This window comes from Podarcis melisellensis, assembly GCF_964234715.1.
Source record: "Podarcis melisellensis genome assembly, chromosome: 14".
Classification (NCBI taxonomy): Eukaryota; Metazoa; Chordata; class Lepidosauria; order Squamata; family Lacertidae; genus Podarcis; species Podarcis melisellensis.
The window spans coordinates 16,467,831-16,493,111 of record NC_138546.1 but is presented as its reverse complement, the minus strand read 5'-3'; the positions used below and the strand labels follow the sequence as shown (position 1 = coordinate 16,493,111).

The window sequence follows — 25,281 nt, the reverse complement described above, 5'->3', positions numbered from 1 at the left end:
TGTTATGATTTAGATCTAGATCTATTGCAGTCTAGTCACGTGGTGAATATTTCTCATGTTTCTACCCACTGTTTATATTTGTTATAGTTCAATGTTCGGATTGCTGATATTTGTTTAAAGTAAATAAAAGTGATTCGGAAACCCAGTGCTAAAATGTGTGTGGGGGTGTGTGTCTTAAAATTAAAACTATCAGATGAAGCAGATAAGATCAGCACGAAACAGCAGGGGGAAACAATTGACGATAAACTTGGTAAACCACCAGCAATAAAACCAACCTGAAATGTCAACTCATCCATAGACCTTTGGGAAATTATTAATATTTAAAGAAGTGGCAGACAGGGAGAGAGAAAGGACCTCCCTGAGCAGTCCATAAGGCAGGGAGAAAGACTGAGAAGGAGGGTGAAAAGGGGTAGAACAGAGTTGGGGGGAGGAAGTGACAGAAGGATGGAAAGGGGCGTCTCCAACCACTTTTGGTCCTTCTGCCCATCACTGGCTGTGGCCCCACCTAGAATTGCCCCCAGACAGATATGGCCCACTGATGGTTTGTGGTTACCTTGTCATCCTTGTTGGTGTTATCATGCAGACTGACTGCTGGGACCTCTGAAGGGTGGGATTTTTGGTTTGGTGTTTTGTGACCCTGTTAAAGCTGCTCTACGAGGAAGAGAGCAGCCCAGCTCACTCCGAGAAGTGTTACGCACAGCTTCCCAGCATCAAAGCATGTTGTGACTGAGGGAAGGCTCAACATCATCTGAGGACTCCGCCACCCGCTGCCATGTGTTATCACAGCTGAGCCCCTCAAATACCCTCATCAGAAACACGTCCGTTTCCAATCCTGGCTAGGATCTGATAAGGCCCATTGCATCTGTTCCCCATTAGGTGCTGTATGCCTGCTTCTTGCTGAGTTGGAGAGGGCCTGTTGCGCTGGGACATGGCGCATTGGCAGGATCCCATCTGGTGAAAATTAGGGAAACGATAACATCTCTTTGGGGGGGGATGTGCGCATATGTGTGTTTTTGTTTGGCATTGGAGTCATGTTTGACTGTTGCACTGATGGAAACCATGATACTTTCCCCCCATCTTTTAAGCAGGCCCTTGTCCAAGACTTGCTGATGGAACACTCATCACGCTTCGCTGCTTCTCTCCTTCCTTTCATCCAGCAAAAACTGATGCCAAAAGAACGGTACCCTGGACTCAGGGCTGTGAATCTGCTAGCCATTTTATTCACTCTCTCCAGGGGGATCCTGAACACGTTTTGGGGCATAGCAAGGATCCCAGTAGCAGGGAGAGATGGAGCCCATCCTGCTCTCTTTGGCCTCGCCTTCTCCTGTGGCCAAAGGAGAAGGTCCCTGGCTTAACTTCGCTCACTTAAAAGAATAAGGAAGCAAGAGATCTCTGTCCGTGAACCTGAAGAACAGCTAACACTCAGAGTAGACAGCACTGGGCAAGGTAGACAGACTGACCTAGCATAATGTCACCATAGTTGAATGAGTACATGTACCTGCTATGCATACCAAAGGTGCAAGATAATAATAATAATAATAATAATAATAATAATAATAATAATAATAATAATAATTTATTATTTATACCCCACCCATCTGGCTGAGTTTCCCCAGCCACTCTGCGTGGCTCCCAGTTGAGTGGTAAAAACAATACAGCATTAAATATTAAAAACTTCCCTAAACAGGGCTGCCTTCAGATGTCTTTTAAAAATAGGATAGCTGCTTATTTCCTTGACATCTGATGGAAGGGCGTTCCACAGGTTGGGTGCCACTACCAAGAAGGCCCTCTGCCTGGTTCCCTGTAACCTCACTTCTCGCAATGAGGGAACCGCCAGAAGGCCCTCGGCGCTGGATCTCAGTGTCCGGGCTGAACGATGGGGGTGAAGACACTCCTTCAGGTATACAGGACCAGATTGAATCCCTGGCATCAGGAAGCAAGTGGCGTGGCAAGCTGGGCTAGAATTAGAGCAGACATGCATCCAACTTTGCAAATGACATTCATCTATTTGAAGGTGTACTCTGTTTGAAGGGATGGCTCATTCAGGTCCAAGATAAAGACTCAGATTCAGTGTTCTCAAACTGCCGGCGCAAGGGCTGTTATGCTATAGCATACGGGCTAGAATAATGTTTGTACGATATGATGCATTTTTTTTTAGTGATGGTTCCTGAGTGGCCACCCTAGCTATAATCCTTTTCCTCAATGCACCCATTTTCTACTTAGGAGAAATTCTCGCATATCATGAGCCGTACCCTACACTGCAAGAGGAAAGTCTGGTGAGAAAACCAGCCAAGCCAACCCATTACCTCCAAGGGGATAGCTTTATGTGTCTCTGCCCACCTCCTCTAAGCAGCCCCTTAACCGCCTGAACTTTAACTGACCCAACCCACTCCCCAAACTGGGTAGAGTAGTATGACAATTACATGTGGGGTAAATAACAAGGCCCCAGACCAAAGTTTTCCAAAACAAAATATGCTTTTACTTAAGGCTTTGGTAAGGAAGTGTTTGAGAAAATTGTTTTAGAAACAAAGTAATTTTGTCCTTTGAGTAGTTACCCACAAGAACAAATAAATAAACAGAGACAAACTCATCCAGCTCTACCTTTTCAAGACTGCTTCCCCAATCATGCAAATACTTATCAGTTTACGTCCCTCACTTTAGAGTTGTGGTCCCTTCGTGGTCCTCTTCTGGTGCCTTCCTCCTAAAGTGCCCAACTGTGATCTCTACTACAGTGGTACCTTGGGTTACATACGCTTCAGGTTACATACACTTCAGGTTACAGACTCCGCTAATCCAGAAATAGTATCTCAGGTTAAGAACTTTGCTTCAGGATGAGAACAGAAATCGCGCAGCAGCGGCGCGGTGGCAGCGGAAGGCCCCATTAGCTAAAGTGGTGCTTCAGGTTAAGAATAGTTTCAGGACCTCTGGAATGAATTAAGTACATAACCTGAGGTACTACTGTGTGTTTTAATGCTCTCTTAAGTGTTTCAGCCCTTTTTCTAATTCGTTAGGTTTCCCACTCTGCAACCTTCTGACCACCTATCTTAGTTTCTAGCTTAACATATTCAATATTTTCACACACTCTCTTCCAACTTTTTCACCAGTCAGGAGAAGGGCACAGTATTGGGTACTTTTCTATTTCCCCTTCACTGCCAGGTTTCTAGAATGAACCTTTGAGCAAAACTTCCTGAGCAAAACATGCCTTCTTAAACACTTCACCTTCTTGTGCACATTAGACTTTCCTGTATGTTAGAGCCTTTAAAGGGGGAAAAATTACAAGCCTAATGTCACAACCAAAGAACCAACACAAAACAACTGAAATCCTTATTTCCTTCACATTAGCTTTCAGAAATGGTATCCCCTGACTGTCCACTCTGCCCCATTGTCTTCCTACCGTCTTATTCCACTTCTTGGGTAGAGCAGGCTCAAATCATGATGGCCACATATCTTTGGGCTTTGGCCACAGCTACCCTGCACTTCCATTCACCCCCTGCTGCTGCTCTCTCCTTCCCAGAGCCCAGTGGTCACTGTGTGTTCATCCATCAATGGCTCAGACAGAGGACATACCTCCGGAACATTTTGACCTAATTTTGACCGTTCCGCTTTAAGAGCCCCTGGTGGTTGCAAACTGCAGATTATATATTTACAGGGCTGACAGAAATGTCCACCACAATCGCAGTGTAATAAATGTGGTCTTAATAATATTTCTCCATTTTATTAATCTGCAGTTACATGGTTAACATGAATCTTATTTAATGCGCAATTTTTCATGGCGGGAAGAAGCCAAGGCTCTTGATTCCTTTCGGGCCAAGGACCGTCAAGATTGGTTAATTGGCCCCAGCAACTTGGTTGTGCAAACCACCCTCACTGTTTGCTTTTCTGACAATAAAAATGAGAAAAGCATTGTAAATAAATTTAGCCCCTTTCCCCCCCTGACATAAACCAGATCTCCTTCACTACACGTTTTTTCCAAATTTAAAGAATCCCCACTGGAAGCTACACTCTGTAGTTCTTTCTGGATTACCTCCCTCTCCCTCTCTGTCTCTCTCAAGGTTGCAATTCGTTACCTTTAATGAGCCTTAACGCACTTTCCCTTCCACTCTGCCCTGTCACTTGCTCATGATCGGCAGACCGCTGAGAGCAGCGTGGAAATTCCTTCCAGTTTCCGTAGGAGACAGACTGTCCCCCTGATGCAGCTTACTTAGCCCTGGGGTGGCAGAAAGGAAAGTTGGCTGTTTCTGGGTGCCCAGAGCTTAATGCTGGAAGGCAGCTGTGAGTGCTGGTTTCAAACAGTCTGATCTCCAGGAGCTTAACCCAAGGAGCTGAGGCTCAGGCAGGGCAAAGTGTGAGTGTGAATAAATATAAACTAAAAATAATACAGTGGTACCTCGGGTTACATACGCTTCAGGTTACATACGCTTCAGGTTACAGACTCTGCTAACCCAGAAATAGTACCTCGGGTTAAGAACTTTGCTTCAGGATGGGAACAGAAATCGTGCTCCGGTGGCACGGCAGCAGCAGAAGGCCCCATGAGCCAAAGTGGTGCTTCAGGTTAAGAACAGTTTCAGGTTAAAAACAGACCTCCGGAACGAATTAAGTGCTTAACCCAAGGTACCACTGTATAGGGGGTTTTTTTAAGTGGGGGAAGAGGCAGGACATCTGAGGCCTTATATAAACCATATATTTAAAGCAGTATCATACAACTCTAAACAGCCTTGGGCTTCCCCATTGAATCCTGGGAACTCTAGCTTGCTAAGGGTGGTGTGATCCCTATTCTCCTAACTGAGCTACGATTTCCAGAGTTCCCTGTTAAACCATTCTGTTTTAAGTGGTGTAATGCAGCTTTAAGTGTATGGTGCAAATGGGGCCGGAGGCCCACTACAAAAGACCCAGGGTTACCCCAAAATGCCTCAAGCAGATGCCCAGGATTGCTTGGTGCTTGTGCCAGACCTCATCTTTGCACACCCTTGCCCCATGGCAGCAACCTCCTCACTTCCCAGTGTTAGTGAAACAGGCATGGCTGTGCCAACACACCTGCATGTGATCAAACTGCCAGTGACTTGTCAATACACTTGGGCAAATGCGGCAGTGCCCCACCAACTCCAGTGTGCTATCAGCCAGCCCTCCCACCCACCTGCCTGCCTGACCTACAACCCATCCCATAGTCTCAGTGCTGCCCCTTGTAGAGCTCAGCAGGGAGAAAGGATGGTGACAAGTCTAGTATTAATTGGTTTCCCCTGTCATTGGCTCTGGCGCCACCCACGGTTGGGCTCCCTGCCTTCCACCCCATAGGTCTTGATGGGCACCAACCACGGCTGCTATAAGTGCTGCCCAAAGTGGCAACATATAAGGAGAAGCTGCTTGCTCCTTGGTGCTGTTACCATCACACTGGCTCCTGCTCCAGCCCACTTGCAAGTCCCACAGAAGTCCTCATTTGCACAAACAGGCTTCTATGTGCCCTTGAGTGTTTCAACTCAGAGGGTGGCTGTTCTTCTTCCCCCCTCCTCAACCTCCCCCCCCCACCGCCTGCTCCTGTTTGTTATTCATCAGTTTACTCTTTCCCATGTATTATCCATTATTCTCCTGCTTTCAAAGAGCGCAGAGTCAGATGTAAATTGTGTAACTGAAAACATATCACAGATAGGCTGCGTGCAATCCTCCTGTAGGACTTGTCAAGCTTTTTGAAAACGAGCAAGGGGAAGGGGAGTGGGGGACCCAAACATCAAGGCTGGTTTGCAACTGAAAGGGGAAGAGAAAGGAAGAAGAGTTTCCCATGGTTTGTATTGTCACATTATGGCAGATTTACATTCCCAAGGAACAGCTGCGTGTTGGTCTATAGTTGGGTGATTCCTTAAGGACCAGCTTCTGCAAGAGACTCACAAGCGACAGTGAAGTTTAACAGATACAAGAAATAGCCTGAGCAGACCAGAAGACCCATTGAAGACAATAGGAATGATGTTAGCATAGCATAGCTTAGTGCCAGTGTAAGTTTCACTGGATTGCTGGTCAGCTATCTGAGATGCAAGGAGTTTAGAATAGGGGCCAGTCTCCCCCAGACCTCACCATGTTCTCCTTTGGGGGGACTTACTGTGGCCTCAGTTCAGCCAGCTGCAGATGAACTGGGATGAGTGACATAAGCTGGTTTAGCACAGGCTCAGCTGGAGATCTGCCTTTTGCAAACTCTGCTCATCCCGGCAGAACTCGGGTTTGGATTGCCCATTAAGTCTGACTTGGGTGCTTTGAGTGAAGTTTGTTTATGGCTTGCTACCAAGTTTTACTGATGCCCTTGAATGCTTAGAAGTTAAAAAGTTGTCTCTGCCTCCCTCCCCCAAGGCAAAAGGACTGAAATAGGACAGCTATCTCATAAACAACTAGAGGTTATGTCCACAGGGCATGATTAGTACCCAAGCTGGAACTTCTAAGCTTTCAAGAAGGACCATTTGTTCCTCCTTGGCCAACCTCCCTTCTCCCAACCCAAGCCTTCTACTATGGCTCCACCTTGGTCATAAATATATGAACCTGTCCATCTATCTCAGCTTAGTCTATGCAGACTTCTGCAGCTTGAAGCACTCCAGATGGTGTTGACCTCCAGCCCCAGCCAAACATGGCCAATGGGCATAGCCGGGGGGGCTAGGGCAGCTGCTTCCCCCTAGATCAGGGGTCGGCAACGTGCGGCCCATGGGCCGGATGCAGCCCACAAAGACTGTTTTACTGGCCCACGAGCCAACTGCTCTGTGAGTTCCCCGTGCACTGCGCTAAACCAGCACGGTTTAGCGCGGGGGCTCGCCGAGTGGCACCAGAAATGGTTCTGCACATGCACAGATACCAGAAATCATGTCTGTGCATGTCCAAACGCTGAAAATCGCTTCTGTGCAGGCATGATTTTCGGCATCTGGGCATGCGCAGAAGTCATTTCCGGCGCTGTGGACATGCGCAGACGCAATTTCCCGGCATCGCGCTGCTCCAGTCCGGCCCGCGGACGATCTCTGTGGGAGTGATCCAGCCCATGGCCGGTAAACCTTGCCTACCCCTGCCCAAGTAAAACAATAGTAATGCTTAACTGACTGACCAATCACGTCGGTTCTGCCCCCTCAACAAAACTCCTAGCTACGCCCATGGTCAGAGATGATGGGAGTTCCAGCCTGACCACTTCTGGAGAGTGCCATGTTGGCTACTCCTGGGCGAAGGATCCTTCTTAAAGAATTCTGAGCTCCCACATTAAACTGTGTTCAGAAAAGACAGAAACAAAACTTTATGAAGTTAATATACTCAACACTGCATTATTAAAGGCATCCATAAAATGCAGCATTAAACTCTGGTAAATGCAAATGTTGTAAATTACTGTGTGTGACTAAAACTGGGTCACAAAAACACAAGTTTGCAGAACTCCTTGGGGGATGAGTTGAGTATTAAGCCAAATTACGGTATGTGTGATAATGTGTGATAGGAAAAGAGAGAGAGAGAAAAGAGAAAGCTTTTGGAGAAAGAGGGTAACAGAGTTGGAGCTTGCTAATAAATCTAACTGTATTTTGGAGGATTAGAGCAGCTTCCTTTATTACAAAAAGTTATTGTCTCCCATTTGGTTCTGCAGTCTATTCAGTGCCATGGTAATAATTTAGTATTTTGCATTTGATCCACAAACAGATATTTAGCCCTTGCATTGTATTCATGTTCAGGACTGAGCTGAAAGTGAGGAGGGGGAATTATTTTGCAAACAATTTGAAAGATACGTCTCCTTTTAGCGATTTGTTGGGGGGATTGCTTATTCAGGATTGTTTATTCAGGAAGCCCTGTTATCAATTGGAATAGGCTGTGTCTGTCCTCAGATGATCGGCTATGTGGTGTTATGTGAGATCCCTGATGGGCTGGGATCATAACTCTTGCCCTGTAGCATATAACTGCCCTGTTGTGCCACGGCAGTTTGAGCTAGGTCTGGAGAATCTGGAAGAGTTTTTGCTCATTGTTACATGTGTTTTGAATTGCCATTTTGTCCATGCATAGTTCTGCTTCCCCTGGCATGTCGTATTATGAAATGTATTTGTGTGTTTGCAACTTGCAACTTTTAACCTTTTCTCCTCTTTCTTTCTACTCTCCTCCATTCCTCCCCCACCTTTTTAGCCTGCGACTGCCACCCTGTTGGCGCAGCTGGAAAAACTTGCAACCAGACCACTGGACAATGCCCGTGCAAAGACGGCGTGACCGGGTTGACCTGCAACCGCTGTGCCAAAGGTTACCAACAGAGTCGGTCACCAGTGGCACCATGCATCAGTGAGTACCTCCACCAAACTTCTCGTGCTTTGTTGTCATGGGCTTCTCTGATGGCAATGACAGCTTCTGCAGCTCGGACGATGATAACAAATTAATCAGTTGGATGCCTATCCCACACATGGCATCAAACGCATTGGTGATAAAACAATGCAATTAAAAATAAAGTGAAAATAAAATGTAAAAGTTAAAAACATTTTAAGAGCATTAAAAAAACACACACATTAAAAGGATGATAATTAGCATCGCCATTATTTATTTTGTTTATGAATCACATTCCATCAGTTATGCCGATGTGATTTACAATGTAATAGCATGTATATAAAAAAAGTTACATCTATAAAACAGTTGAACTGGTTGCCTATTACTGTATATGGTTTAAAGCAACAGGGCGTATATAAAATCTATTAAAATCCAAGACAGATACCAACTGGGATAAAGTTTTTAGAAGGCTTGTTGAAGGAAAGAATTTGAAAAGCAGGTGTTGAAAAAACAATAGAAAGTGTCTGTGTAATGGGAGGAAGCATGAGAAGGCAGGTGTTGCAACGCTTAAAGCACGGGTAGGCAAACTAAGGCCCGGGGGCTGGATCCGGCCCAATCGCCTTCTCAATCCGGCCCACAGACGGTCTGGGAATCAGCATGTTTTTACATGAGTAGAATGTGTCCTTTTATTTAAAATGCATCTCTGGGTTATTTGTGGGGCATAGGAATTTGTTCATTTTCCCCCCTTCAAAATATAGTTGGCCCCCCACAAGGTCTGAGGGACAGTGGACCAGCCCCCTGCTGAAAAAGTTTGCTGACCCCTGGCTTAAAGCCTGATTCCAACATTGTGTGGCATGAGCCTTCTGATAGGGTAGATTCTGCAGGATGACCTCTCCTGCAGAATGAAGTGATTGGTTGGGTATGTAAGGGATGAGGTGATCTTTTAGGTAGCCAAGTCCCAAGCTCCATATCACTGTGTACACCAATACAGTCGTACCTTGGTTTTCGAACAGCTTAGTTTTTGAACGTTTTGTTTCCCGAACGCCGCAAACCTGGAAGTGACTGTTCTGATTTGCGAACTATTTTTGGAAGCTGAATGTCTGATGGGGCTTCCACTGTTTCCTCTAGCCAATCAGAAGCAGTTTGGTTTTTCAACATTTTGGAAGTCAAACGGACTTCCAGAACGGATTCTGTTCGACTTCCAAGGTACCACTGTACCAGCAACTTGAACGTAGCCTGTTAGCTAATTGGCAGCCAATGAATCCCAGAAGAATGTACAGTAATAGAGACTGACAGTTTGTTACTGAAGATAAGCATTCAACCAAAAAGTGACATTTTAGAGCTATTTATTTCAGATGTTTATAGCCCACCTTTCTTCTATCATGGAACTCAAGGTGGCATACATTTATTTTATTATAATTTATATTTAATGCCCACTCTCCAATGAATGTTTCCAATCCCCGAGCAAGGAACAAAGTAATAAAAATAAACAGTGAATAGCAATCTACTAAAATTACGAAATCATATAAACACGTCCAATAAACAACTCCATCGTAAGGTAAACAAGCAGAACTGCAGCAACAAAAATTAATATTTCCAATCGAACCAAATACCTAGGAAAAACAAATGAAACATTCAAACATATAGAAACAGCTAAACAACCAGTGATCTTAACAACCGTATCTGACCCATTTTTCATTTACGGGAGTCCACTAGAGTGGGGTGCTCTTTGTGTGAGAGGCAGAGAGGCCCCAACTCTCACTCTGTTCACCCCCACCCTCCAAACCACCCAGACTCTCAGTCTGAGGGGCCTAAATTGCTACCCACAAGCATCCACAACAAGAAACTCCCACCCCTTACCCACAGTAGCAACAAAGCAAAAAACGGTCCTCAGACAGCCTTCTATCTCAGCACTGACCAGACCTACATCTGCTTAGCTTCAACAAGGTGGTGGCTGTATCATCATCTGCCTTTGGACTTGTTTTTGTTTTCAGCATCCTCCTCGACATTTTCTTTGCATGGGTCCCTTTCATCCTGAGGTCTGGAGCCTGCCTCGGGGACTGTGTGGTTCCTAGAGATACAGGAGAAATTTGGATCAGCTCACAGCTAATGTGCAAATTTGCAAACTGAAACACAGCTATCCTTCAAGAGCCACACTCCTCTAGATTCTGCAGGTGTAGTTCTCAAACCTGTCTGCTGGAAGTGGGAAGGGACGGTGGCCAGGCGAGCACACACATGCTCAAGCCAACTAAGAAATTTCACCTTTTCTTTTCCAGAGATTCCTGCCATCAACCCCACCTCTGTGGTCACTAGCACAGAAGAACCAGCAGGTGAGTGTTTATTCTGTTGAAACGCAAAAATGGGAAGACTGCCCTGGCTTTGTAAACTTTTTATTTTTGCCTAACTTTAGGGGATGCTTCAAAAAAAAATTATGCTTGCATGAATGTCTGCCCAGATTTCGGAGATTTGAACAACCTGGATTTGTTGTGGAACTGATGCACTCAGAGCTCTTCCATCGTTTTCTCTCTCCAAATGTGTGTCCAAAACTTCCTATAGCTTTCAGTTATGGAATGTAGAAAGCTACCTGCTTTATATGGAGTCAGACACATTGGTCCATCTAGCTCAGCATTGCCTACACTGACTGGCAGCAGCTCTCCCAGATTTCAGATGGTACATTGCCACCCCCAGCTGGAGATGCTGAGGATTGAGCCTGGGACCTTCTGCATGCAAGGCAGATGATCTTCTGTGCAACTGCAGCCATTCACTTCATCTGTTCCTTTGCTCCCTTTGTATCTATCCACGTAAACTATGTATTTATTGCAATTTTAGACACTATTGAACTAGCTGGAACAATGGTCAGACTCAGCATAGGGCCACTTCCTGTGTCGGTCAGGCTGGCTGGGGCTAAAGGGAGTTGGAGACCAAAAGTATCTGGAGAGCCACAGGCTCTGTGTCCCTTTCTCAGGTTGTCAGCTGGAATTTTTATGCCAAAACTGCTCCTAGCCTCAGAGTTTGCTCGAGGGCAAAAGTGACCAGGTTTCCACCAGCTAAATTGCAGGCCATAGGTGCAAATGTGGTTCTAAATCCACTGCCTCCTGCTGCATTTCTGGGGATCAAGTGTTGTCCATCATCCGCATTTCTTCTTCCCAGGCACAAGAGATTCCTCTTCTTTGTTCTTGGCTGTCACATTAGTTAACTGTGGGGAAATATTTCTGTCTCAAAATTCTGCTGCTACTAGGGACGGCTGGATCCTCGTTTCTCTGTTCTGTGCCTCAAAGTTTCCAAGTTAAATTTTATGCTGTTCAGCTCCTATCAGGCGGATTGCTGCAAACTATACATTTGCGAAAACACAGCATGCATTTTTCTATGCTATTTTCACTAATGCAATCATTATTATGATTATTATTAAGGCGTGCTTTACCTTACTATGTGCATTTTTTGTACCCGTTAATCAAATGGAGAAAATTTCAGAGAAGTGTGAATTTCATAGGATAGCTATGTTTCCGTTTGCATATTGTTTTCATAAAGTGTGAATTAGGTTGATTGGCTTTCACATCTACCCCACCCCCACCCCCCAGCCACAGAGCAGAATGATGCGCCACGGGGGCCTCTTTGTCTGGGACTTTGGACATGTAATCAGACCTGTGCGTAGAAACTGCAGGTGGAGGGTGCAGCTGGAACAATGTGGTGGGTGAGACGCGGTGAGAAGCGGGGTCGCAGAGCTCTAAAAGACCTGAAGTCTTTCTGAATTAGGCCACCTTCTCGTGCCCCATTTGTCCAATGTGGGCATACGTACAGCACCGCATCCTACCTAGAACAACAACAACAGCCAAACAAACCAAAACCACCACTTGCGTTTAGCAGTCTCTCCTTATCCTCCACCCCTTCTCTCCAACCCTTTAGCACAATTGTTCTTTTGTGCTAGGAATTCAGTGGGAATGTTCTTTCGCTTTGCCCCATTACGTGGACTTCTTGCTGAATCGCTTGCGAAAACTTTCCCTTTGCCCTTTTCTTCTGCTCTTCCTGCCTGCCCCTCCCAGCTTGATACAAAGGAAGGGAGTTCGTCGTCACCCCTGAACAGAAATGTCAGAGAATTCCAATGAAAATGGCCGCGGGGGCAGAAATTGCTAATGTCTGTGTATTCATCCTATGTCCAGAAAGCAAATCGATCTGGTTGTGGTTGCTTTCAGTCTGCAAATGATATGTAATGGACTACATTCCCCCCTATTTGCATTGCATGTCCTATGCCCTGATGGAATAAAATCTGGGGAATAAAATCATGGCAACTCCCTACTTTCCTCCAAAACAAAACTCCTCTCTCCTCCCCCCCCCCCCACTTTTTGGCTGTTAGGCCTCTTAATTAGGCACATCAAAGAAGGGACACTTCAGGAAAGGGGGTGGAGGTATGGACCGAGTTTCTGTATATCTTCATTCCAAGATACATTTGGGAAGGAAAGATTCAGATTTTGTTTAAAATATATTGAGGGCTCTTATGAAAAGTTTTAGTTGGAAAAATATAAAAGGAACTTGATGAAAAACCTCGGCTCTTTATTTTTACTTTTCAGCAGAGGAAGTCTGCTTAAGTGGTCCATAGAATTATCTGCGGTTTTCTTTTTATAAACGCCTGCTTCTAGTTCAAATATGTGCAGAGTATGCTGCTGTTCCCCAGAATACACTTTGAAGAGCCATATTCCGGGTCCACCCTGGGAGAACCTGGGTACTTGGGACAGGAAAACCAAGGCGGGGGTGGGGGGCTGCTTCTTGAAGAAATTTTAAGCAAGGCCGCTTTCAGAAAAGGCACTGAGTGCCCACTCTCCTGAGATATGCAGTAGCTGAGTTAACACTGCATTCCTAACCATGTCTACGCAGAAGTAAGACCTATTGGATCCAATGGGGCTTACTCGCAAGTAAGTGGGTTGCAGCCTCACTCTGTGCTGGGAAGGTGTGTGTATGTGTGTTGTCATTTGTTTATTTTTAGAAAGGTATAAAAAAGGTAAAGGGACCCCTGACCATTAGGTCCAATCGTGGCCGACTCTGGGGTTGCGGCGCTCATCTCGCTTTATTGGCCAAGGGAGCCGGCGTACAGCTTCCGGGTCATGTGGCCAGCATGACTAAGCTGCTTCTGGCGAAACCAGAGCAGTGCACGGAACTGCCGTTTACCTTCCCGCCAGAGCGCTACTTATTTATCTACTTGCACTTTGACGTGCTTTCGAACTGCTAGGTTGGCAGGAGCAGGGACCGAGCAACAGGAGCTCACCCCGTCGTGGGCATTCGAACCACTGACCTTCTGATCGGCAAGTCCTAGGCTCTGTGCTTTAACCCACAGCACCACCCACTTACCGCTTAGAAAGGTATAGAGACCACTTAATCATAAAACTATCTAAGCAGTGTACTTAATAAGATTGTTGGTATCAGAGGTGCAGAGGTTAGATTGTTGGGCTACGATCTGAGAGAACAGGGGTCAAATCCCCACTCAGCCATGGAAATCATTGGGTAGATTTGGGCCAGTCACTCAGTTTTAGCCTAACCAACCTCACAGGGTTGATATGAGAAAATAGGGGGGGGGGGAGGACAACTATGTATATACCATCTTGAGGTTCTTGGAGGAGGCAGCAGAGTTGAATCCTAGAACTGTAGAGTTGAAAGGGACCCTAAGGTTGGTCATCTAGGCCAACCCCCAAGACCATTGCCTTGCCTCTGCTGTGCTGAATTAGTGCCAAAACATCTAATACGAACATAATTGCGAGAGTGTGATACTCATTTCCCAAAGATGGAGGTGGAATTTCTCTATTTGGCTTGGAGGAGCCTCTTTGATGCTGAGTTTCATCATCATATTTGGGCCCTTTCTTTGAGGCCTGAGATCACCTAGATATTATGGCTGAACCGTTTCCACTTCTGTGCCCCTCTTCCTCAGGCTCGAACTGGGAACTGTTTATTTATTTACCAAGCATTTGCAGTATCTGACAAACTAGAATACAAGTGTTGACAATAATATCCATATCATTATTTTTTTTAAAATCCAGCCAAAGACATAATCCTTTAAAAGTCTGTTTGTAAACTTGGCTCTGCAAGATTTCCATATGCTGCTGATTCATATTTAGAGATAATAATTATAAATAAAAATACAGGGTTGTATCCTGAGCTATATACAGAAATGAAAAGGGAAATGAAAGAACCTAAGTTAGGCCTGTTGGTTAGTTGCAACAGGTCTACTCTGAGGCAGATTAATATTGGCTATAACCCGCAGTATTTTAAGCAGGACATCTGGGAATTACAGAAGCCATCCCTGCTTCTGATTAGAACCTGGAATGTCCAGTTTTTTGCTCTGGCACTAGTCAGCTGGCTCGCACCAGATCGCAGGACGCAATCATTTTTTGGTTTTGCGCAAATCAGCTGGCTTCCTTCTGATGAGGGATTGACTGTTAGCAACTACTGTAGGAACTGTAGCCCTGGAAGAGGAATAGGGGTCTCCTAAGAACTCTCAGCACCCTTAACAAATTAATTAATTTTAAGGTGATATCATAGTGCTTTAGAGTGTAGTGTGAATGTGGCCTAAATCTGGAGAGAGAGAGACTGGAACAACCAACAGCAAAATGACAAGCAAGAGCTGTCTGAACTTAGGATCTTTCTTTCTTTCTCCCTCTCTCTCTCTCTCTCTCTCTCAACATAAGGAGAGGGGGAGGGAGAAAGCTGTTGCTTGGGCTGGTCTATGTGGGGAGTGGGGGGCTAGTAAAGGGAGTGGGAGGGGGAGAGTTGAACACCTGAAAGGCAAGGAGACTGAAACAAATAGAGCACTGTTACCAGACACCTCAAAGAATCTGACACACCTGCTGTATGTTTAGAAAGCCTTTAGAGATGAAATAACTGGTGTTTTGTTTTGTTTTTTTGGTTTTTAATAAGGGGAAAGGGCTGCACGGATGAAGAGGAATGATTTGGGCTCCCAACACCAACACCACCCACCTTGGCTTCTATTCAGGCTCAGGCTCCATCTGACTATAAATGTTTATGGCTGAAAATGGAAGCTGCACGTCTAGTTCCTGCTCTGTAAATGTCAAGTTACAGGGCAGGGCTGGCAACTGTGCCCTCTCCAGATGTTTTGGACTGCCCCAGTCAGCATGGCCAATGGATGGTGGAGTTGTAGTCTCCAACATTAAGAGTGAGGCACCATGGTGGCTGTCCCTCAATTAGAGAAAAGGGAGGTCCTTCTCCCCAGTGGAAAATGATGAAAAGAGCATCGTTTTCCCACCGGCAATGCTGGGGCTTAGGAACATAGGAAGCTGCCTTATAACAAGTCAGGTCATTGGTCCACCTAGCTCTGTATTGTCTACACTGACTGGAAGCAGCCCTCCAAGGGTTCAGGCAGGGGTCTCTCCCAGCCGTACCTAGAGATGCTAGAGATTGAACACTGGACTTTCTGAAGGCAAAGCTGATGCTCTGCCACTGAGCTATGGTCCTTCAAAGCTTATGCAGTCCCTGTCTCCTCCCTGGTGTGGAAGAATGCTCCCCTGAGGAGTTGGGGGGTGTCTATGCTGCCTGCCCAGGTAATGCTTCTGGGCCCTTTGTGGGAGGCAGTGGCAGGGTCACTTTGATCACTAGTGAGCAGTGTGCACAGAGAAGGAATCCTTTGTAAACTCTAGCACATAGGGCACACAGAAGATTGTGCAGATTGTGCACAGTGAGCAGAGGGATGTTCAACTGTCTTCCATAGGAACCTCTTCTGTCAGGTCACCATCTGTTTCCCCCATCAGGTGTTAAGCAGGTTGAGAGCCACCAGCCCTATCCACATGACAGCCATCAGCCCCAGCCAGGCATCCACACTGTGTCTGTTTGGGAACTGGCACAGTGGAATTGCGGCTTCTACCAGCCCCCTGACTTGTGGCTACGCTGTTTCATTAAACCCTGCTGCTGCCAGCCAGGGATTTAGAGGCTCTGCCCATGCCAACTCAAAACTGTTTTATCTTCTAGAGGTAGATGACCTTTCCTCCCACCCCCACTTAATTGCTGTTACCTTATTGCTGCTGCAGTTTCTTTTATCCATTTCCACCGCCGTCTGTCACTCTCCTATATTCCCATCTCCTATATTCATCTACATCTGGGATGGGGAATTTGTGGACCTCTAAACGTTGATGGGGTTGTTGGGAGTTGAGGTCCAACAATATATCCCCACCTCCAATCTCCAGCATTGGCAGCTAGTGCCCTTTGGGACTCGTAAGGCAGGGAGCCAACAGTACATGGTGCAGGAACCAATGACAGGTGGAGACAATTAATTCCAGTTTTATCACCATACTTCTCCCTGCTGAGTTCTGCAAGGACAGTACTTAGACCAAGGAAGAGGAAGCTGACACGACTTGTTGAAAGCAAGAAGGCAACCTGAGATTGGTGGGGCAGTGCCCCATTTCACCCTAATGGACCATCCTCCATTGCATTCTCCAGCTTTGTCTCTTTCTCTCTCTGATTCCTGACGCTTCTGTCTAATATAAACCACAAATAGAAGTAAGAACTCCCATTTCACAAGGGCAGGTAAGTATGAAAAGTCACTTAGAGACTTCCCTTATAAGGCAACTAAGAAACCAAATATTGTAACAACAACAGACGCAATAACAACAACCACAACCACAACAATAGAAAGAAGAAGTTGATGTTGTTAAACAGGGAGTAAAATTTGCATGAACTATCTGCATTATCCCAAATTGGATGACCAGGGGCACATTTCATAGAAACATAGGAAGCCATCTTAGAATCATAGAGTTGCAGAGTTGGAAGAGTAATCTAGTTCAGCCCCCTGCAATGTAGGAATCTTTTGCCCAATGTGGGGCTTGAACCCACGGCTCTACCAATTACTGAGTCAGATCATTGGCTCTGTCTAGCTCAGTAGTGTCTACACTGAAGGGCAGCAGCTCTCCAGGATTTCAGATGGTGATCTCTCTCTCTCTCTCTCTCTCTCTCTCTCACACACACACACACACACACTCCTCAATGCTTTGTTATGCCCACAATTCTACCGTGTATGGCTCTTGAAGGAATTCGGCAGTAAAAAGATTTGCAGCCATAACACCTAATTAAGTTACATCTCTTTTTAAAACAAAATATTCCTTTAAAAGAAAAAAGGCAGGAGAAATAAACCAGATGTGCAAACTCACTCGGACTTTCTTCTTTCATATTATACAAGCAGAGGAGAGACACACATAGAGAGCCGGTGCCAAGTTCAAAGAGTGAAAAACATTTCATGAAAGTTAATGGAAGTGGAGCCCAGCAGCCTTCCTGTTATGCCAACTATGGATCTCTTCCACTTTCTCTTTCACATCCACACTTACTCAGCTGCCGCTGATATACACACGCTAGGCCTCTCTGCCTCTCACCTTTTCAATCTGCACCACCTGCATGTATGCTCACTTGGGCATGCTGCTAACTTGCCGATTGTTGAGCCAGCACACACTTTTTCCACAGATGAAGGCTTGCTTAGGAATCTGAATTTTTCAGAAGTCCTCCACAAACCAAAGTCCAGAAATTACTAGAGGCTGTAGCTGCAATTGCTGCCTCAATCTGCCACCTCATTTTACCTTGTTGAACAGCTCACACACAAACACACAATAAAGACACATTTAAAATCTGCAGGACAGCCATAGGTAGGACACCTCCCTCAGAAAAGAAAAGAAAAGAAAAGAAAAGAAAAGAAAAGAAAAGAAAAGAAAAGAAAAGAAAAGAAAGGTTGTGCACAGTTTCTCTCTCTTGCACCCAATCTCACACACCATCTCCTTCTCAAGCACCAGCTTGCACACTCACACAGGCCTTATGTGTAAAAAAGAAAAAAAGAAAGTGTACACACACACACACACACACACACACACACACACACCAGTCTTCTGCCTGTGTCTTTTCCTTGCTCATACACCCTGACACCAAATGGCACCTATTTCCTTTCAGTGCCCCCCTGGATGCATGCCACAAAATGGGTTCTCCCCGCCAAGTGCAGTGCTGCATTCATATCATTCCTCCGATGGTGGTAAAGGTGCCTAGCTAGGCCACTGAGATTTGCTTAAGTGGAAAAAGGAGTTTGGGTGCTATGGAATAAAGGTGCTAGGCAGGTTGTAGGGGAGAGACACAGATGTGGAGAGCATGGATTTTTAGGAGAGAAAAAGGCAATTTGGGAGAGGCTTGCTTTGGCAGTAGGTTTACGGAGGAAAGAGTTGGGGCGGCGGGGTGAGGTAGGGGAGGGCAGCCGTTTTATTGACGTCTGTTTCTAATCTTATTTTCCCCTTCTGCTCCAATAAAGCTTTTATGTTACAATACAGGTGAGCAGCACAGACTTAGCAAATGTTAAAGAGCTCCCCCCGCCTCCCACCCCCCAATGCAACCTCTCTGATGTGTGCCTGGGGGGGGTTCCCTCCCTGAAGAGGAAAAAATGAACAGGGCACCTTGAACGCCAGACGAATTCTATAGGAGCCCAGAATATAATCTGATGGCATGTTGTCCCCAGTGCTACTGTTCAGATTTCCACTTTGCAAAGCAATTCACAAGCCAAAACACAGCTCTCTTTCGAAACCCACACTTCTCTGAAATTTGCAATGCAGTTCTCTCACCAAAGAGTGAGCACAGAAATGTGTATATTGATGGAAGGTGCTTGCAAAAAAAAGTGTGTATTAATAGAAATAACATTAAAAAATGGATGCTGCTAAGTGGAAATTGCTTGCAAAAACGCATATAAATAGGCAGAAATAATAATTTTTATGCAAATTTTTTTTAAAAAAGCTAGTGCAAATATATTCATGAGCAGAAATAGGGTAAACTGGATTTAAGATTAGAAAAAATGAGAAACTGTGTGAAATCAAAATTGACAGATTCGTCATCATGATTAACACTTATTACATTTGTTAGTTGCCGTATACAAAAAAAGGCACCTCAATAAAACACAGATTAACATATTGAGCAGTCATTAAACCAAACACAACCTACAGCAGCATAAATGTTGTTTAATCACCCTTATTAAAGTGTCATGTCTTCACCAAGTGCCTGAAGTCCACCTTGCTTGGCAGGGCATTCCGCAGAAGCCTAGTTAACACTTGCTTTGTCTCGCAAGGTTGGGGAAGAAACATAGCTCAGTGGTAAAACATCTGCCTTGCATGCGGAAGATCCCAGGTTCAATCCCTGGCATCTCCAGGTAGGACTGGGAGTGAACCATGGTTGACATCCCCGAGAGTCACTGCTGGTCAGTGTGGGGAGTACTGAGCTAGATGGACCAAGGGTCTGACTCTGTATAAGGCAGCTTTCTATATACCTAAAGCCACAGGATCTGAGCAGGGACTCAGTTAATGATCAGAGTCTTCAAAAAGGACCCTATAGAAGTTGTTGATGCTTCAGATAGCCAGGCCATAACACCAAGAGTTGAAGGTGATGCCCACAGTGCTATGTTATCCTTTGGAACCAAGAAGACAACTTTAAATTAGCCAACAGTGAGCTAGTCCACACTTCTGCTTGTCCTAGAAAGCATGGGTCCAAGAGGTTTTCTGCTTGTCTTGTGTTTGCTAGGCCCAAGTCTGAGTGGGTTTCTTGCTGCTTTCACCAGGAAAATCCACTCTTCACTGCTGAATCGGAGCAAACGTCAAACCACGAAAAACCCAGTTTGTCATTTCCTCCAGTTCTGTGGTAAAGAGGAGTTTTCCCTGGGGGGCGGCAAGACAAGTGGAAGTGTGGGCGAGCCCAATATCAGATCACCTTGAATGAATGAATCAGTTTTCTTAATGTTCCAGCCGGGCAACCATTGCATTGGAATTGCCGCAAATGGGCAGGATAGAATCTGTAGAATTGAAGCAATGGCATGGTTTTCTGAAAGTTTGAAAGAATCATGAATGGGGGCAGGGAGGGGAAATTTGCCAGACCAGCAGCTGGCAAGGGATCGTGGTGCTTACGAAGCAGCTTCTCTGATGCCCGTCCAACCCCATTTGACACTTTTATAGGGTTGTACCTCATGATGGATACACCAGCGTGAGTGAGCTGATCCTCAGCTTTCCGCATTTGGAAATCTGTTTGATTTGAGCTTTCTCTTTGCAATCTCATCGCATTGCCCCTTTAGCTCATTTACGGACTCTGCTTTTAATTTATAGACTCTTGCTCTCCTCCTTTCCCTTCACATTCAAGCGGTCTAAGGCCTACCATGCTGGTGCAAAAAAACCCAAAAAACAACTTTCTGCCTCATTTAGCACAGAGGCGGGCATCTGTCTACTGCTGCCCCTAGACAAGGCAGCAGGAGAACTCATCCCCATCCCCTGGGCTTGGTGTTCCTGCATTGCTTCAGGTATAGTTCTTACAGCAGCAGCACCTTTGACGCCCGCCAAGATCCAAGGTGGCCAAAGTGAAATTGCCAGAGGGAATGAAAGGAACAAATCCTCTGTGTAGTTAGCAAGCTGTTTGATTAGGTTGGCAACTCAGTAAGCTAGTGGCACACAGCGGTGAGTCAATCCATCATACCTGAAAGCAGCAAAGTAGCTTGTAAACAGAGCCATGTGTGCCTATGCTGAGAGAAGAGTCGTCAATGTTGTGCCCTTCAGGTGTTATTGGACACTGTTAACTCTCATGAGCCCCAGCCAGCATGGCCAATGATCAGGGATTATGGAAGCTCTAGTCTGAACAACTTCCCAGAAGGCACCATGTTGGCTACCCCTGTGCTGGATTAAGACCTTTAGAGGCCCTAAGCACTTAAAGGATTTTGGTGCCCCCATATAATTTCTAATTCAAAATATAAACAATAATAAGCCGTAAAATAAAATTTTGTTTTTTGAAATGAAACCATACAAAAGTCTTTGATCAGATCCTCAAAATTAATCTTATGTATCCCATCTGCTTCTATACTCAGTTGCGATAAGGCATCCAGCCAGCCTTGTTGCATAGTTGTTCTGTTGGGGTTTTTTAATATATTTCTGCTGAGAAAATGAATGCTCAACTGAGCAATTCGTGACCATCAATGTTAACAATCCGGCAACTGAAAAATTCTGTGGTGCCCCCCTTCCCTTGATACCCTAGGCACATGCTTATTTTGCTTAATGGTTAATCCGGTCCTGTCCACTTGCTAACCATTGGCCATGCTGGCTAAAGCTGATGGGAGTGGAAGCCCAACCACATCTGGAGGACCAGAAGTTCCACATCCCTGGTTTACACAATGGCAAGTCCTTCTCCCTCTTTCAGAATTGACTTGTATGAGAGACATTCGGATTCCTTTGTTTCTAGTCCTTAGAGCACCGCAATGCAGAGTTTAACAATATAACAGTGAGACAAGGTAGCAGAAATAAATATAATAATTTTATTATTTATACCCCACCCATCTGGCTCAGTTGCCCCAGCCAAAATGAGCAGCTTCCAACATGTCTAAAAACATGATATAACACCAAACATTAAAAAATTGTTCGATACAGGGCTGCCTTCAGATGTCTTCTAAAAGTTGCGTAGTTCTTTATCTCCATGACATCTGATGGGAGTGCGTTCCACAAGGAGGGCGCCAGAAAAACTACAAAATAAACAAACATAGAAAGCTGAATTTCCTGGGCAAATCACACCTTGCCCCTTAAGAGGGAGGGGTTATTGCTCTTAACAAATATTAGAGTGACTAAAATGAAATAAAATCTCATAAGAAAACAAAATAGAAATTATAGAAGTCTGAATAAAAGTATGTAAAACCAGAGAAAACTTAAAATTCTGAATCTCCCTGGTAAAGCACAGCATTCTCTGGGGATTCCGTTGCCTTGTAATGTGGCCCCTGAAACAGGGCAATTAAGCCACCTCACCCTGGATTCATCCCCAAAACAATTCAGGGAGCATTTTTCAGATGTATGGTTGAGCAAGTATTTTCAAATACCCAAGGATCAAGGGATTCCATATAGTACTTGGAACTTGGAATACATATGAACACACCAGCCTCAAACTGTCTTGCATGGAAAACTATTACTACCCTCAACCTCCGGCCACATCAGATGAATTTTGGTTGCTCTTTTTCCATTTTCTCTTTCTGCACTTCACAGAAATGTGGAGTGAAATTAATTTTACAGTCTGAGAAGGGTACGCGGCACAAAACTGAGCCTTCTAAAAAAAAAAAAGTTCCTTACGTTACTAATTCCCCAAACTATTTCCTGCCTTTCATAGGCATATTTTTATTAACTGAGTTTTGAAAATCATTAGGCCTTTTCCTTTCTTTCCTCCCCCCTTCTTTTGCTCTCATAGTCTTCTTTCCTTCCTTTTCAACATCCTTCCTTTCCAAATCCTGGATTGAATTCCTTCCTTCCTTCCTCTTTAATCACATTCTTTCCATTTTTCCATTCCCCCTTTTCTTCCTTCCTCCTTTCCAAATCCCAGACCATTTCTCCCTCCCTCATCCTTCTCCTTCCTTCCTAGCTCTCATCTCTACAGCACAAAAGTGGGGAACATTTCCTCATGGACAAATTTCTGGGAACCGCATCCCAGTGGTGGGTGGAGCCAGATTCAAGAGTGCACAGAGCCAATGGCTGCAACCTTTAGCTTTGTACAGTAGGTTGCATTCCAGTCATACAAAAAGCAGAGGTTTCTGAACATACCATACATCTCCGTCCTCCTTCCAGGCATGCAAGAGGCAGGGCTTATCCACACTTACATTTTGTCCCATGCTTTCCAGGCACAGGTTCAGCCTTTGAAGCTCTTTCTTTTTGCTATGGAGATTTCCCCATGAAAACCCGCTCTTTACTGCTGAATTGGAACAAATGGCAATTTGTGTTTTCCACGGATTCCCGTTTGCTCCGATTCAGTGGTAAAGAGCAGGTTTTCACAGGGAAAGCTCTGGAGCACAAAAAAGGAGAGAGTCCAGCATCGTGTTTTAACGGTGGCCAGCCAGATGCCCTAATGGGAAATCTGCAAACAGGATCTGAATGCAACAACCTTCTACCCAGTTCTGTTTTTCAAGAAAAAACAACTCACCATAAACTCCTCTCTTGTCTCTTAGAATGGTAATGGCCAGTGCTTTTTTTTCTGGGGGCACGCAGGGGTACACATACCCCTAAATATTTTGTGAATCTAACTTTGGCCTCATTGAGGGGCAGTATTTCAATATGAGTAGGAAAATGAGAGTACCCCTAAACATTTTTAAAGGAAAAAAGCACTGGTAATGGCACCCACCTGAGAGGTGCTGAAACTGAGCTTCGGTGAGCTCCGGCTAGGAAAAAAAGCCCTGCATCTACCCCACTTGTGACCCCGCAGCAACTGGTACAGTGGTACCTCAGGTTAAGTACTTAATTCGTTCCGGAGGTCTGTACTTAACCTGAAACTGTTCTTAACCTGAAGCACCACTTTAGCTAATGGGGGCTCCCACTGCTGCCGCGCCGCCAGAGCACCATTTCTGTTCTCAACCTGAAGCAAAGTTCTTAACTTGAAGCACTATTTCTGGGTTAGTGGAGTCTATAACCTGAAGCGTATGTAACCTGAAGCGTATGTAACTCGAGGTACCACTATATTCAGAAACATACCATCTCTGTTCATTCACGAGTCTTTCCCATCCCAATTCCACAGCAATATGCCTTTTTAAAAAATACATACAAAGATCACATTATTTTGGCACACGTTTTATCTTAAAACAAATCAAGTCAGTTTGCAAGCAACCCAGTTTGGAAGGTGGTCTTCTATGGTCAGTCTACGTGTGGACATAGGCCCACACAGAGGGAGAGAGGTAGATGGGGGGAGAGCAGGGCTCCCGTATCTTTAATTTATATTTTATTATTCATTTTTAGATCCTGTTCATTTTTAGATCCTGATTCCCAGCCAAAGGCTTATTACAGTCCACTAAGATAAAATACGTACAAACTTTATAAACAGAGAAATGGAACAGCCACCAAAGACAAATAAAACAACAGCTTGAAGTATCACTATAAGACGTAGCCAGCTCTAGTAAGCTGCTCAAAAAAAGCTCTTCCTAAAAAGGAGGGCCTTGGGACTAAACCCACAAGAGATGACATTAAGAGATCCATGGGTCATTGTTTTTAATAGTAAATGAAACCGGAGCCGACGCCACCCATCTAGAACTTTGCAACCAGGGAAGGGGGGTTAACCCTTTCTCCCCCATGTGATTTTCCTCATCTCTATTGCCTCCCCCCCTCCACTGCACACAAACATACACACCCCCGGAGCTGCTTTTTAGCACTTAAACGAAGGAAGTAAAGGTATGATATTGAATACTAGTTGCTGAACATCACTGAGAACAGGATGCTGGACTAGATGAGTCTTTCGGCCTCACCCAGTAGGGCTCTTGCGTTCTAAGAACGCAATACAAAACCTGAGAGCCAAGGATTGATACTGATAAAAGAAAGGGGAAATGGAGTTGGCTTTTACAGCCCAGTATCCCCAAAGTTCATTATCAGTTGGAGAAGAATGAGTAGAGGCAGGACCCAATTGAAGAATGCAAGGCAGGTCTTTATTTTCTGTTGCAACAGAGTGATGACCCAGAACAAAAGTGTGTAACAACTTTTAAAGACTTCAGAAATTTCCCAACCCCATAGCCAAATGTCACCCCAAAGCATCATACGAGCAAGCGTCACAGAAAGAGGCCGTCTACAACAGAAATTTGATGGTGTGGAGAGCCTTGCTTCGTGCTGGTAGGCTCAAGTGAAGCCCTGGTTTTCTTGTAGCAGGTGAAAGTAATTCACCCATCCTGATCCCCACTGCCTCAGCTGTCCTTGCGATTGTAGTCATCCTTCTTGTCAGAACCATCTATGTTCTTCGCTGTCACATTCTTGCTGTCTGTTGGGAAGACTCGCTCATTTCTGGTGAGAGGGTGTGAATAGGAAGGCAATGCAGAGCTCTGGATTGGGGGAGAGGAGGGGGTGGTGCAGACTTTACACTCACGGGGGGATTTTTATAGCTTTTATAAATAATCATCGTAATAATTTCCAGTCCTTTTAAGAACTTTCCCCCCCTACTGAAACCCTTTGCCAAAGATTGCCCCAATCCCCCCCTTTTTATATATATATATTTTTAAAACCCATGTTTTTCTAACTGAGCAGATTAGTTTACATCTTGTGGCACTTA

At 45.0% G+C, this 25,281-nt stretch overlaps 1 protein-coding gene across 1 annotated transcript in view; it reads left to right on the top strand.

Moving 5' to 3' along the window:
* Positions 1 to 25,281, top strand: part of NTN3 (netrin 3) — a 121,146-nt gene that overhangs the window by 83,656 nt on the left and 12,209 nt on the right. Inside the window, exons 4-5 of the mRNA XM_081888011.1 lie at positions 8,119 to 8,268; positions 10,524 to 10,577. Of these exons, the coding sequence (XP_081744137.1) occupies positions 8,119 to 8,268; positions 10,524 to 10,577 (204 nt within the window). The remainder of the gene's footprint in view (positions 1 to 8,118; positions 8,269 to 10,523; positions 10,578 to 25,281) is intronic.